We start from the raw sequence: 15,074 nt of genomic DNA on the forward strand, positions 1-15,074 counted from the left end.
TTTTATTGTTTTACAACCACGCAATATTAACAAATTCTTCTTTTACATGAACTTCAATGAAACCATTCCCAATACGTGTACTATCAAAATCTATATTAAATGACTGTACCTCAGCTCCATCACTTTTAAACACTTCATAAGTCCTCCTCATTGTGGCTATGATCTCATCATGGTACTGTTTCAATCTCTTCTGTACTATAGCCCTGTGACTCGCTTGGGCTTCATCAAATTCCATGTTCTCATACACTTTTCTACTGTCAATTTTCACTAGTAACATTTCACTGACATTTACACATTTTGTTGAGATCTCCATGTTAGCACCCTGAAAATACAAGCATTTGATAAATACAATGTTATACATACAAATTCATTATTTGAACTTTAAATGTCATTTAAGTTTTTTTTGCACAGTGTCAGATCTGCTGAACATTTTGTCAACTTCGAAATTTTTAATGGGGTTCGACAGTTATAGAGTGGACAGGAAATTGGTAACGGATAGACTGACAGAAAAAAATTGCTAACAGACGGACAGATGGACACTGGTGTCATAACATATTTTGCTTTGGGTATATCAAAATACATGTCTTTGTCAAAGTAAGCTATACTTGCCTTATAGTCATCAACAACGTTCTGTATTTTACTAGAGTGTAGACGACAGTCCGACACAAAGAAGTCTGAGATACCCTTTGATGCCCAGGTCAACTTTGTCAAACCTGGGTGTATCTTCTTGTCCAAGAATCGAATTCTTTCTCTAAACAGACCTCTTTCTTCTGGGGATAGGGCAGCAATGATTCTGAAATTTTGATAAGAAACATGACACGTAACAATGGTCAAAGAAAGGGAAAATGATCACAGCCATTTAATCCTTGATTAGAACTGAAAATATATTCTGTACCAAATTTCTTCTTCTGAAAACTAGCAATATGACATGTACTCCCTGCCGCTAATAAAAAACCCACCCAAAACAAACTGCCATTTGTCCAAAACAAGATTTGCCCAATTAACATTACGTGCGCCCCTTCAAAAACTATTGTATATCTATACAACAAGGAAGATTATTTATGGAAGTCTGGAATAATTCTGTAATCTTGGTATAGATGGATAAGGGCCAATCCCAACCTGCCACTTTGTGGACAAACTGCACACTGATCATGTTTCTTATAATAAAAACACAGGGAGTTTAAGAGACTCAGTCTAGAATCAACAGAAACATTTCCTTAACATAACCATTCCAAATATGCTAGCACATTAGTTTTGATGGCATGAAGTCCTATATTAAAAGGATAATTGTATGCGTGTTTACCTGTTGTAATCCCTGACCACCAACATGACATGTTCTCTCAGACCTCTCAGATCCTCTCTCTTGTTATACACATCCACAGCATAATGAGGAGTCTCAAACATCAATCTCTCCCAGTAGTGGATCTCCTGGAACATCTTCAACAAGTCCCTGTGGAACAGATTAAAATAAAATAAAATCCATTTTACCACCATTTAAATAAACACAGTAAGTATTCAATTTTTGCCTTAGATTCTTCAAAATTGCTGGTTTTGTAAGGACTGATGCCACTTTTCAACTGTATCTCAGTTATATATGACTATCATTAATCTACCCAAATTGACAAAAATGAAACTTTGCTCGGATTTCTGTTCCTATGCAATGCACATTCATGTATAGTTTCATTACAGTCTGTGCTAATTCAACGATGACAGTGCGAAAACAAAATGTCGCAGTTTAAAGTCTAAGTCTAAATTTTGGACTTCAAAACTTAACAGAATATGGACCCAGTGTTTTTTGACCGCTTACCCATATTAACCTGTTTTCCACCAACAAGAAACTGACAACTTCTCTACTTCTATCAGAGGTGGAAGGCATACTATTTCAGTAAATTGTCATCTTTCCTTATTTTGTATGAAAAGAAAATCCTTTGAACACTTAAAGAAATGTTAACAATTAAGACGCAGAATTACCTGTTGAAGTTAATGTCAAGCATAGGCGGTCTCTCAGTGCTCCTGCACATAAGTGGTACCTCAAGTTGTTTCATAGGCTCCTATATAATACAGGAAATCAATTAACATACATTCCTTGAATGTCTCCCACATGTCTGTAACATCTTAGTAGTTGATTTAAAACAAAAAAAGGACTTTTTTTGAATGCTACCCTTGCTTAAAGTGACCACATATTGTTGCGTTCCCTAATAAAATTAAAAAATGTTGAACACTGTCTGTGTTTTCTATTTCTAATATTGAATCAAATTATTACATAACAGTATCCCTATATTTATATTAAATAGAAAGTAAAATTTCCTGAAACAAAGGATGAGTATAAAACCACCTATTAACATTATCCTTGAGTATTAGTAAACCTTTATTTACTGAGCACAGTACGCAGTTACTGGCAGGTAAAACTTGAACAAAACTTTTTCTTTCAAAACAAAAAGTGGGGTGCTTTTGTCAGAATAGAAACAAAATGAAACTAGAAGATGCTTTTGAAGAAAAGCGCATGTCTCCCCTGAAGGGCATTCGCAATAGGCAAGACGTATCTTTCATCTTCGAGCTCCTGTGACCTTGATCTTTGACCTATTGACACCAAAATCAATAGGGATCATCTACTCAATAAGCCCTACCAGCATATGAAGTTTGAAGATTCTAGGTCAAATGGTTCTCCAGTAATTGATCGAAAATGAAGTGTGACGGACAGACGGACTGACGGACTAACGGATGGACAGGGCAAAAACAATATGTCTCCCCCCATAAGGGGGAGACATAATAAAGCTCATATCTAAATGTTGGAATATCTGTGCATTGTTTAAATCATTATTTTCAAGAAGGTTATCAGAAAAAAACAAAATAATCGGTGCAGAAAGTCTTAAAACTTAAAAGCTCAAACAAAAAATAAGTTTTGGGGAGCTGGGAGGTCATAGGAAAACAAAACATAATCTTCAGGTTTGTGGAATAAAACTAAAATTTAGGATCTTTGCATTTCAAGCTACAGTGTAAACCACATTTGAAAACAGAAATGAAAACTACATTGTGGTTCCACAAACTATATTGCACACATTTATTACATTTAAGATATTTTCATCTTCAATATCTATTGTTATTGCACTGGTATTATATTGCTGCAAATCAATGGTAAAACAGTTTTTAAATAGTATTACATTAAATCATGGAAAAAATAACTAAGGATAAAAAGCTATTTCAAAAAGAAAATTCTATCTCTGAAATACTTGTTGCCTATTACGTTTATTTACTCTACACCAGACACATCATTTTCCATTTAAAATAAAATTATAACTGCAAGAGATGTACATAAAGCCATACATAAAATGTACTAAATATTATCTAACATCAACTAAATACATTATATGATTTTTTTTAAGGTAATTATCAATCTAATTTTGAGAGACGTTACATTTTTTTTGGAAAGACCATGCTTAGAGATTCATACCTTGTCAATTGTAAGGGTCCATTCATGGAACGTTTTCCTAATGTACTCATCCAGGGCCATACACAACTGTTGGTACTGTGTCATCACTTCTTTACCTGAACCAATCACAGGCAAGAAGAATGCTCTATCCAGGGCCTATAATGATATGATAGGAAAGTCATTATAATTATTAATACCATCTAGACATGGAATTCTATCAGTTGAAAAAGTGACATATAAAGCAAGACATGCCAGAAATCACACCAATTTTACCAAGCAATTTCATCCAGACTTCAAATTACGTAAATTGGTTTTTTCCCCTATTTGTTTCAATTTTAGTGTTTTAAAAGTACATTTTAAAGTGTTTTTTTTTTCTCAATTTTTTTTGACAAATAGAAACATCATTTCTTTTTTACATAAACTGAACAATATCCTGGCAGACAAGATTTGAGGATTTCCAACAAGTATCTATTCAAGGACAGGAGAGACAGATGTTAAATTCCATCGTTGATGGACATAAACAAGTGTCTATTAGTCGAACCTTAGACAAGTGTGCTTCATATCTGACATAAAATCCTCAACTTTGACACTACATGATACTTAAACTGGTGTAGATATGTGCTACATTAACAGAATGGTCTTACCATCATACTACGTTCAATTCTTCTCTTCAGCTGACGTGCCCAGAGTGCCTGACCTGCATACTTAGGATGGGATGATGAATGAGGGATGGTCTTCTGTGTTAATTCTTTCTTCACTGCATTTAACTCTTCGTTAAACATGGAATATACATCTACTGTCTTTTTGTCAATGGTTCTCTTGATAGCCTGAGAGATGAAATAAATAAAACATGTATCAAGTTGTATACTAATGTGCCTGCTTTTATTAAAATGCATATGTGAACTGAGTGTGTTTTAAATCTGCAAATATCTTTAAGTTAGTCATTTTCAAAAAAGAATATTTTGAAATCTACTGTTTCACATGAAAAAAACAAGGCAGTTTGTTTAATATTACAGTAAGTGAGTGAGCTAAATTTTATGGTGAACTGACACAGCAAGAAAGACCAAATACTGCTGAGCAATTTTTACAGAAATATTTGGAACCCTTTATAAAGTTTGAAATTTAGACTAATTTATAACTGGTTAGACTATTCAATGCAATTTCCTCCATAAAGAAACTATTAAAACTCTGCATCAATTTTAACAGTCATAGAGGAGCTGTTTATCATTCAAAAAGGAGCTAAATATGTGCTTTTAACTTTACAGAAATAGTCCAGATTGAAAATATAATTATTAAAGTCTAAAGATGATATACATGTATGTCTTGTTCAAAAATTATTTACAATACAAGAGATCCTCATAATTTCTTTAAAAGTCAGAAGCATGCAAACTACTACTGACGACCTAAAGCACCCTTTTTAAAAAAAAGAGATAAATTCTAATGTTGAGGACAGTTCTAAATTCAAGTTTGGTAAGACTCGTACCTCTCTGCCCGACAGATGCATGAAGATATCCAACAACTCTACACCTCCCTCAACTGTAGTTACTGTCTCGAATGCTGAGGTTATCACATTCTGCATCATAACTTCAAGGTCCTTGGTTCCCGTTCGAAACCTGAAATAGAAATCCACCAATTTTGCAGCTCTAAACTTTGATCATTACTGTCAAATGGTTAAGAAAATATAATTACATAACGAGCAAAAATATTCTGTGACTTTCTACTGCTACTGTAACAAAGGAAAATGATACTCCTGATAAAACACAGATCCCTGTCTCGCACCACTAACCGGCTTATACATGAAAATTTATTGTTACGCAAGATAAACCAGAAGTAAAACTGACCTGTTATAATCGTCATGCCATGATGTAGCTTTAACATCCAGTATAGTTTTCTTCACATTTCTCAGCATGTTGAGGTTCTTCTCAAATGTGTTCTCTATCTCAGTGAGGCCCCTCACTATTTCTGGTCCTTTCTGCCCAGCAAAATGTGGCATCTCCGTCTTGTTCCCTTCCTCACGACGAGCAAAGTGTATCTGTGCTTGGCATACCTAGGAATATGATACTTAGAGTTCACAAAAAATTCACCTACAATTTCAAATTTGTGTCAACAGTCGATGCTATTTCTTAATTCTTGAATGGAAGTGATATAAAACTAAATTAAGTGAACCTACAACCATATGGTATCACTTTGTAACACATCAATACATTTACTGCAAAAATTAATTCTAGTGTCTCCAAACATGTCTGATATATTTTTTTTAATCTGAAAGTAATGATTGTTAAAATCAAAAACAGTGCTATCCAGGGAAATTCAGGGGTTACTATTTTGTGGAGAAGAAAAATGTAAAGAAAATGTATCTACATTGCCACTAGAATTTGATGAAAAATGGATGAAAAATAAATTGTACTTGGTTACTTAAGCATAAGTTAGAAACATCGGTCTGAATTATTTTCATGTAATTATGGCTTTATATACACTAGAGGCATTTTCATTTCTTTTAAAAGTATGATTATAAGAACCTTACATGACTGTTTAATACATGAGAGACAGGGCGGAGTGAAACTACAGTGACATCACTAAAGTGCATGCTATTTCAGACAAGGTTTTGCCCTAGAGGACAAGAATATCTATCCCTGGCATGTGATCAGACAATTACATCTCTTCCCTCTAGGTAGGCAAGAAATTTTGATGTTTATTAGCAGCCATATAATATGGACCAAAATACCCTGAGGCATACCTCTCCAAGATCTTTACACCTTTGTACAAAGGCATCAATCTGAGCAAAAATGCTGCTCTTGTCTAGTACCCAGCCAACAGGTGAAAACTTGTGATGCAGTTTAGACGTCTGAAAAATACAGTTATATATGTGTATAACATTTGGGCTGAATCCTAAAACTGCTTTGATACTAATAATAATACATATGTACCCATTGGAATATTAATACTACAATTTTTTTTATCTGATCACTCTTCACTGTAAATTCTAAAATAAATATTTTGGTGCCTCATATGCCCTTAAAGCAAAAAGAGACATAGCTTTGAATCTCAGGATTTACAAGACTAAAATTACAGTATCAAATGATAATCATACTTAATTTTGAAAAAAAAAAGATACCTTTTTGCATTTGTAAATTACTTCATAAATCATAGTGAACCTTTTAACTCCTCATCAATTTCAAAAAATACACTTGAATAAGAGGATACACCATGCAAGATTTCCATACACAAGACAAGAAAACAATATCAAAAACTGCAATGTTAAAGAGTTACCTTGTTGTAAATTTCTTTCCACTGTTCACAGCATTCAATACATTCATTGAGAGATTTTATTCCACTCTGTACATAACCATCAAAGATCTTGTCCAAGTTGATCTCACTGCAACATCTCCTGATGATCTCATTACTCAACTGTAAAAGGTTGGAAAAATTGCGAAATTGATTAGGATGAACATTTACATGTTTCACATTATTTCCGAGACAGATGAAAGTTAGATGAAAAACATGAAAACCTTTAAAGAAACATAATCATACTAGATATTGAATACAGCCTGTACCAAGAACTCTTCCCCACTTTGAAGACAGCCACCGTTATACTTCTAACAAGTCTGGTTTTTCTTCTTTTTTTTTTTGAAAATGTTAAAAGATGATTGGTACAAAACAAATACAGTGAAAAAAAATTGGAGAAATTTTAAAAACTTCAAAAAAATTTTTCAACAGGTCACAAGACATTTTCAGTATCCGGTTTCAGCAATGTCGTAATGTTAAATTGTGTTAAGATTACAACTGTTCTTTTAAAACAACTGCGGAGATTTACAAAACAATTGTATGTTAATTTTGGTATGCTTTATAACTGTTTCCTGCTCCTCATATAAGCAGTGATTTCCATAACAACCAAAGAATGCCAAAATCACATATGAAGAAAATCTAATTACATAGAAATTACTGAATGTCATCACAGGTCCGCTATATTAATACCAGTACTCGTGCCTTGGAATGGGACTGCCGAGACTGTGGTTAAATTCCCCTGTTACCAGGATCATACCTGTGACCTTAAAATCAGGAGCAGTGACATTCAACTTTGTAAAGCTACTGTAAAAGCAGACATTCACCCCCCCACCCAAGAGGGTTTAATTTTCGCTATATTCACGAGGCCCTACATCTCACGAAAATTAATCCTCGCGTAAATATTTACCATTAGTATAATTCAAATTAAAGTAGTATACCATTTTAACAATATCGCGAATATTAAATCTCGCGAACATACTCAAAATTTCAAATTCGCAAAATTTTGACCCAGCGAAAGTATGTGCTTTTGCAGTACAAACTGAATATAGCACCACTCACCTTTTTCAAGATGCCTGTCAGTCTCTCTCTTGTCTTGTAGAATTCTGAATTCACCCAAATCATTCTGATCAAATTGAGAATTTTTGGGATCATCGCTGGTATCTGGGATGGTTTGGCATCGGCCAGCTCGTAACACGGATCTTTCAACACCAACAGAAATTTCAGGTTACTCTCTGCTTGCCTGGATCCCTCCTGGAATAAATGTTAATTGATGGTTTAAAGTCATCTGGTATTTGACACTTTACATAACTCACAAATGGACTTAATTGCAGTACTGAATTGAAGTTCAGAAAAAAACTTATAAAACTTGAACTTTATAGCTACACTCTTTGTCTCAGTCAGCTCACAATTTCAACCTAGTGTACTTAATTAAATGGGTGTTTAACCTTTAACCTGCTGGCGGCGAATATTTCAGCCTTTGCGACCAGTGCAGACCAAGATCAGCCTGCACATCCATGCAGTCTGATCATGGTCTGCACTGTTCGCTATTCAGTCAGTAAATTTTCAGTGAACACCCCTTCAAATAATAAATGGTATTGCCCAAATTGAATGATGGACCAGTCCATTTAGGAAATTTAGCAGGCTAAGGGTTAAATCAGAGCCTGATATCTCAAAGTAAATATACTTGGAAATTGCCCAAATGAGCTTTAGTTGTTTTTTGAAACAGTTGTTCTAACATAGAAAACTATCAGGTTATTTTAAATGCTGTGATGAAACAAGTTTGTCAATAAATTATATATGTTAGCATTTAAGTTTCATTTGTTCTTGTTTCCAATTATTTGTCTAGGAATATCAAAGTACCATATTCTTTCATCAAAACCATCTTTTCTATATCTACTCTAGACTGACCGCTTCAAATTACAATATACATATTTCTTTACAAACCTTTATCTGACTAGACAGTTTTCTGAATGGAGCTACGTATGACGATTTTGCCGTCTCTAAGATCTGTTCTATTTTTTTCACTCCCTGTTTATCTAACTGCATGCTGATGCCTGACAGATCCTGACATCTATTCTTCCAGAATTCAATCTCCTCTAGAGGTCCCGATGTTTCTGCCATTTCAAATGCATCCTGGGTGTTTAATACCTCTTTGATCTGTCTGGCCCAGTGGATCATTGCAGCTAAAAAACATCAGTTGTTATTTGTACTGTATTTTTGAATTTTCACAGGGCAATTAGAAACAAATCTAAACAATTTCTTGTTTATCCCCACACACTTTCTTACATGTGTCAAGTAAAACAAAAAAAAATCTCACAGAGTATTCCTTCAGGCAAGTCATAGTTTTCATGAAAATAAGACATTCATAAATGCTCAATAATATACTGTGAAATCATTAATATTCATGGAGGACTATTTTTCATGGATTTCGTGGTTGAGTCAATCCATGAAGTTTAATCCTAACGAGCAAGTAAAATTTCCTTTCATTTTATGTTCAAAATTTGAAATTCACAAATTCATATCCCCACGAAATTGCTGTTTTGACTAAAACGATGAAATTTCATGCCCACGAAATTAAATGATTTTACAGTAAACAAAAACAGTCTGTAAGATCATTTGCCAAGTCTGGGATAATTAAGAGGGCATTTGATAATTTTAACACATAATATCACAAAAATTAAAAGAAAGATAAAATCAGATGTAAAGAAAAACAAGAGGGCCAAGATGGCCCTAGGTCGCTCACCTGTTAAACACACCATAACAGTTTAAACATGTTTGACCTAGGAATTTCATGGAAACAAATATTCTGGGCAATTTTTATTAGAATTGGACCAAAAATGTGGTCTCTTGAGTTTAAACAAGTATTTTATTTGATATGACCTAGTGACCTAGTTTTTGATGCCAGATGACCCATATTCAAATTTGACTTAGATTTCACCAAGGTAATCATTCTGACCAAATTTCATGAAGATCAACTGAAAAATACAGCCTCTATTGCATACACAAGGTTTTTCCTTGATTTGACCTAGTGACCTAGTTTTTGACCCCAGATGACCCATATCTGAACTTGACCTAGATTTCATCAAGGCAATCATTCTGACCAAATTTCATAAGGATCAATTGAAAAATACAGCCTCTATCGCATACACAAGGTTTTTCTTTGATTTGACCTAGTGACCTACTTCTTGACCCCAGATGACCCATATTTAAACTTGACCTAGATTTCATCAAGGCAATCATTCTGACCATATTTCATGAAAATCAATTGAAAAATACAGCCTCTATCGCATACACAAGGTTTTTCCTTGATTTGACCTAGTGACCTAGTTTTTGAAGCCAAATGACCCATATTCAAATTTGACTTAGATTTCACCAAGGCAATCATTCTGACCAAATTTCATGAAGATCAACTGAAAAATACAGCTTCTATCACATACACAAGGTTTTTCCTTGATTTGACCTAGTGACCTAGTTTTTGACCCCAGATGACCCATATCTAAACTTGACCTAGATTTCATTAAGGCAATCATTCTGACCAAATTTCATAAGGATCAATTGAAAAATACAGCCCCTATCACATACACAAGGTTTTTCCTTCATTTGACCTAGTGACCTAGTTTTTGACCCCAGATGACCCATATCTAAACTTGACCTAGATTTCATTAAGGCAATCATTCTGATCAAATTTCATAAGGATCAATTGAAAAATACAGCCTCGATCGCATACACAAGGTTTTTCTTTGATTTGACCTAGTGACCTATTTCTTGACCCCAGATGACCCATATTTAAACTCGATCTAGATTTCATCAAGGCAATCATTCTGACCAAATTTCATGAAAATCAACTGAAAAATACAGCCTCTATCGCATACACAAGGTTTTTCCTTGATTTGACCTAGTGACCTAGTTTTTGAACCCAGATGACCCATTTTCGAACTCAGCCTAGATTTCATCAATGCAATCATTCTGACCAATATTCATGAAGATCAATTGAAAAATACAGCCTCTATCGCATACACAAGGTTTTTCCTAAATCTGACCTAGTGACCTAGTTTTTGACCCCAGATGACCCATTTTAGAACTCGGCCTAGATTTCATCAATGCAATCATTCTGACCAATACTCATGAAGATCAATTGAAAAATACAGCCTCTATCGCATACATGTTCCTTGATTTGACCTAGTGACCTAGTTTTTGACCCCAGATGACCCATTTTCAAACTCGGCCTAGATTTCATCAATGTAATCATTCTGACCAAAATTCATGAAGATCAGTTGAAAAATACAGCCTCTATCGCATACACAAGCTAAATGTTGACGGACGACAGACAACAGACAGACGACAGACGCTGGACATTGAGCGATCAGAAAAACTCACCTGAGCAATGCTCAGGTGAGCTAAAAAACAACAACATTTTATATCATTTAGGCCTAAAATTTTTTTTGTTTCCAGTATACCAATATAGTAATATTACCTTAAAAAATTGCAGTGACCCAATAAAAGTTTTTATGGTGTTGAAAAAAAAATCGATATTTTCGCTATTTTTTATAATTTTCGCTTTGTGTTGCTCTTTCTTCATTTAAAAAAAAATTAATTGTTACCCAGAAACAAACAATATTTTTTTAAAGGTCTTAAGAGTTAATTTTCCTCTATTATAAGTATAATGGTTTAGCAGATGGCTAAACTTACTTTCAAGTCTTTGCACCAATTCTTTATTCTTGGCTGCTTCCTCTGTTGGTATTTTTGTTCCCTCAGTCGGAATATAGAGAACAGTTTTCCCTTCCAACTTCCACCGTGTGTCTGTCAGTGTTGCCAGAAATTTGTGGAGCTGGGCGGAGAAATCGTTCTTGATGCTGTCGGGCCATGAAGTATTCTCGAAGAATATTGGTGCATATATACCCATCATGACCCTCAATAAACTCTCTATATGCATACCTTTTACAGATCCATATTGCACCACCTAGTAAACAAATTATATAATCAGTAAATAAACAATGGAAGAGAATTGAATTTTTTATTCTTACTATATGGAGGGGTGAATGCGAGAAAGTTCTAAGTGCTTCTTTATTTATATGCACTTAGAACTCTTTCGCATTTACCCCTCGATATTCAAACTAGGGTCCTAACATTAATCATTCATGTACAATCAAATCTGTATTAAGCAGCCAGCCAAGAGAGCAACACAGTGTGACTGGGCTGGGCAGGCGGCAGCTTAAGACAATTGGTTGTTTAATGCAAGTGGTCGCTAATTTAGGCAGGTTCAACCATAGGTGAAGTGGGAAATTTTGAACAATTTCAGATTTCTCACTAGCTAAAACAGAATTGATACATTTCTTTTTGTAAATAAATTTTACCCATATAGTGAAACACTGCTCACTCAGGCACCTGAACCTGTTTGAGCAATTTATATGGTACCCAGCCAGCTTCTCATCCCCTTGTAACCTTGCACCATTTAATTAAAAACACTAATAGTGTTTTAGTGTATACTTAAAAATAGCATACATAGCAACAGGGTAGATTTCAAATTTTTTGACCATTGAAAATCTATATATGACATGCTGTATTCATATCTTAATATTCTATACTAAACATTTACAGAAATTGACTTTTAAATTCTATAATGTGTACACCTGAATAAAAATTATCTGAATTATAATGTTATCTATAATGTCAAATAAAATGTACCAAGGGGAATGTAGGAAAGATCTTGTTACATTCTTGCCAAAAAAAAATCCCATGCATCAAATCAGCGTAAAACTAGCTCATGTGCATATCAAGAAAGAGTCAGATATACTTGTTTTGGGCCTGAACAATAACATATTATATTTATATTACATAATTTATATGATATAAGTTATTTGGCACTGTTACTATATATGTGTCATCGTAAAAAACTGGTTTGTAAAAAACAACTCATTCTATTTAGTTTTATCTGCATTTGATATATGATTCAGTATTGATTAGGTAAATCACCAATATTTATCTATATATACATGTTTAATTTGATCTGAAATTTTGCCAACCACTTGACAAAATAGCAATAAAACCTGTATGTGTTGTGCAAAGTGAAATGCACAACTAATTTTGATTAAAAATTAATTACACCACTTTAACTTCATGAAACTAAATCAAAACAGCATATTATATTTCCCTTTAACTGTAACTTACAAATTTATTTAGTTAAGGAATATTTATTTTGCCGAAATTATGAAATTCTACGAAAACAAAATCAAATTATTTCACAGTATGTCAGTTAAAACGGAATTTGGAGACAAGTCTACAATCCCAAGCATCTGATTGGTTGGTTTCAGCACAAATTTGAAACTGACCAATGACATGACAGCATTCTTAGACTGGTCCCCGGACTCATTTCACCAATAATAACATAGGACTGTGATGCAACTAACCTTTAAAAAGTTTTCTGCAGTGATCTCCTCTGTGTTTTCCTGCTTTATAAAGTACGAGACCTGCTCCGGGGGATGTGGAGGCACTATCTGGTCAACCACAAATCCCTTGTACTGATCATGGTAGGCAATGACCAGCTTGAAGGTGGGATCTTCGATAAATTTCTTGATAATCTCCTCATGTGCTTCTGTCCATTCCTCCTGGTTAAGATTAGCTACAGATGCTCTGTTTTTTATCATATCAATCTAAAAATAAATCCGGAAAAATATGCAAACATTATGGTGAAACATCTCCAAAGGGAAATTGTGCAAATTAAGATATATGAAATACAAAAATTACTGCTTTTAAAATGGAAAAAAAAGATTGTTTTAGAAACAGATTTATAAGCTCAATCTTTTTAACAGACTGACATCTTCAAAATATGTCAGAACTGATTTTACTTTACAGCACTTGTCACGCAAATTTTGAATGAAAATGTGGGCACAAACACTACTTCTTAAGAAAACTAAGTTGAAATTTTCAAACAGAAGTGATGCAAACATTTTAAACTTCGTTAGAATGTAAATATTCATTGACTGATAATGCATTTGAAGTTCCGATTCAAATCACTTTCATTCTAGTCCGTATATTATGAACAAATCATACCACACTTGGTTTGAACTCCTCTGGTTCTGGTTCTTCTTCCTCTACTTGTTCATTTTGAGCACCGTCTGTCTCTGCAGCACCAGCATCATCAACTACTGGTGTTTCTTCTGCTGTACCGTTGGCAGCCACTGCAAAAGTAAAATGTGACAATGGGATATATATTTTTTATTGCAATCTCATCTGTTATAACTTTCAGGAGTGGTACTATAAACATTTATGACTAACTTATCTTAGTAAGTGATTTAGGCAACTGAGGACTTGAGAATCAAGTTTTAATATAGTGTGAAGATAACTGACTGAATTTGAACAATTCTTCTTCTCATTTATAAACAAACCCCCTAAAAGTAGAATTTTATATTTCAAAATAAATGCTTAGTATGAATAATCCTATTTAACTAAATTGTGTGACTAACAAAAGGCTACATATTACATTTATCATTATACTTAAAATATTGTCAAGAATGAATGCTGCATTAATGATTTTAAAAGGATATTGCTGACTTGTTTTAGTTCTTTGATTTCCAAGTATTTTTTTAGAAGAAAACACTTGTGTGTATACAAGAAAAAAATAATAAAAAGTTACATTGGAATAAATACAAATCTTGCAATAACTTTAAGTTACTATAAATGATCTAAAAAAAAAAAAAAGAGAAATAAAACAGAAAGTATAATTCAATCTTATGTATTTATATTACCTGTCCCTGGTTCTTGTTCAGCAGTACCATTTGATGTGGCACCTGCATCAGGTAGTGGTGTATTACTCTTTGATCCTTTAGGTGTACTCGCTTTGGAACTTCTAGGTGTTCCGGCCTTTGATCCCTTAACAGACCCTTTTGGGGTGCCTGTTCTTGATCCTTTTTCCGACATACTTTTTTTCAAGTGTTAATATGGCATTGTCTGTAAAATAAATTATAAATGTTTATTATACACATGTATATATACGATTTTGGAGCATTTATGAAATGGTACCTATTCCCTGTACAGTACCCATAACATAAATTACACTTTGGGAAGTGGAAACCATCAAGTGTATACGGAAAATGGATGAAAAGTATGGAAGCTGCGGTTTTCGTACATTTTTTATATTGATCAGACCTCTGAAATAAATTGTTAATTAAATGATTTTTTCCAAGAATCTCTATTTTGTTGTTTATTGTTATTCACAGTGATATTCAGTATTTCTTTCTAAGTAAATCCTGATTGATAAGTAAAAAAGGGTTTGTTGTACAACATATTTCAATACCAAAGTTGAAAATTGCTGAGTAGCAAATTCATTGCATATGAGAATGCGTACATTAGATTACATTTT

The 15,074-nt window shown here is 33.7% G+C and overlaps 1 protein-coding gene across 5 annotated transcripts in view; it reads right to left on the minus strand.

The window, feature by feature from the left end:
• The window catches only part of LOC123554677 (dynein axonemal heavy chain 2-like), an 87,492-nt gene extending 72,833 nt beyond the window's left edge, over window positions 1-14,659 (minus strand). For all 5 annotated transcript variants that reach the window (XM_053547821.1, XM_053547820.1, XM_053547817.1 and 2 more), the window contains exons 1-16: window positions 14,461-14,659; window positions 13,766-13,893; window positions 13,123-13,365; window positions 11,405-11,675; window positions 8,660-8,898; window positions 7,775-7,966; window positions 6,701-6,838; window positions 6,168-6,275; window positions 5,272-5,477; window positions 4,914-5,043; window positions 4,075-4,257; window positions 3,452-3,586; window positions 1,972-2,051; window positions 1,304-1,450; window positions 610-793; window positions 110-322 (exon numbers count right to left, since the gene is read on the minus strand). In XM_053547821.1, the coding sequence (XP_053403796.1) occupies window positions 110-322; window positions 610-793; window positions 1,304-1,450; window positions 1,972-2,051; window positions 3,452-3,586; window positions 4,075-4,257; window positions 4,914-5,043; window positions 5,272-5,477; window positions 6,168-6,275; window positions 6,701-6,838; window positions 7,775-7,966; window positions 8,660-8,898; window positions 11,405-11,675; window positions 13,123-13,365; window positions 13,766-13,893; window positions 14,461-14,632 (2,769 nt within the window). In that variant the 5' untranslated portion in view covers window positions 14,633-14,659. The remainder of the gene's footprint in view (window positions 1-109; window positions 323-609; window positions 794-1,303; window positions 1,451-1,971; window positions 2,052-3,451; window positions 3,587-4,074; window positions 4,258-4,913; window positions 5,044-5,271; window positions 5,478-6,167; window positions 6,276-6,700; window positions 6,839-7,774; window positions 7,967-8,659; window positions 8,899-11,404; window positions 11,676-13,122; window positions 13,366-13,765; window positions 13,894-14,460) is intronic.
• Window positions 14,660-15,074: the final 415 nt, after the last annotated feature.

Source organism: Mercenaria mercenaria, chromosome 7 (genome assembly GCF_021730395.1).
Source record: "Mercenaria mercenaria strain notata chromosome 7, MADL_Memer_1, whole genome shotgun sequence".
Lineage (NCBI taxonomy): Eukaryota > Metazoa > Mollusca > Bivalvia > Venerida > Veneridae > Mercenaria > Mercenaria mercenaria.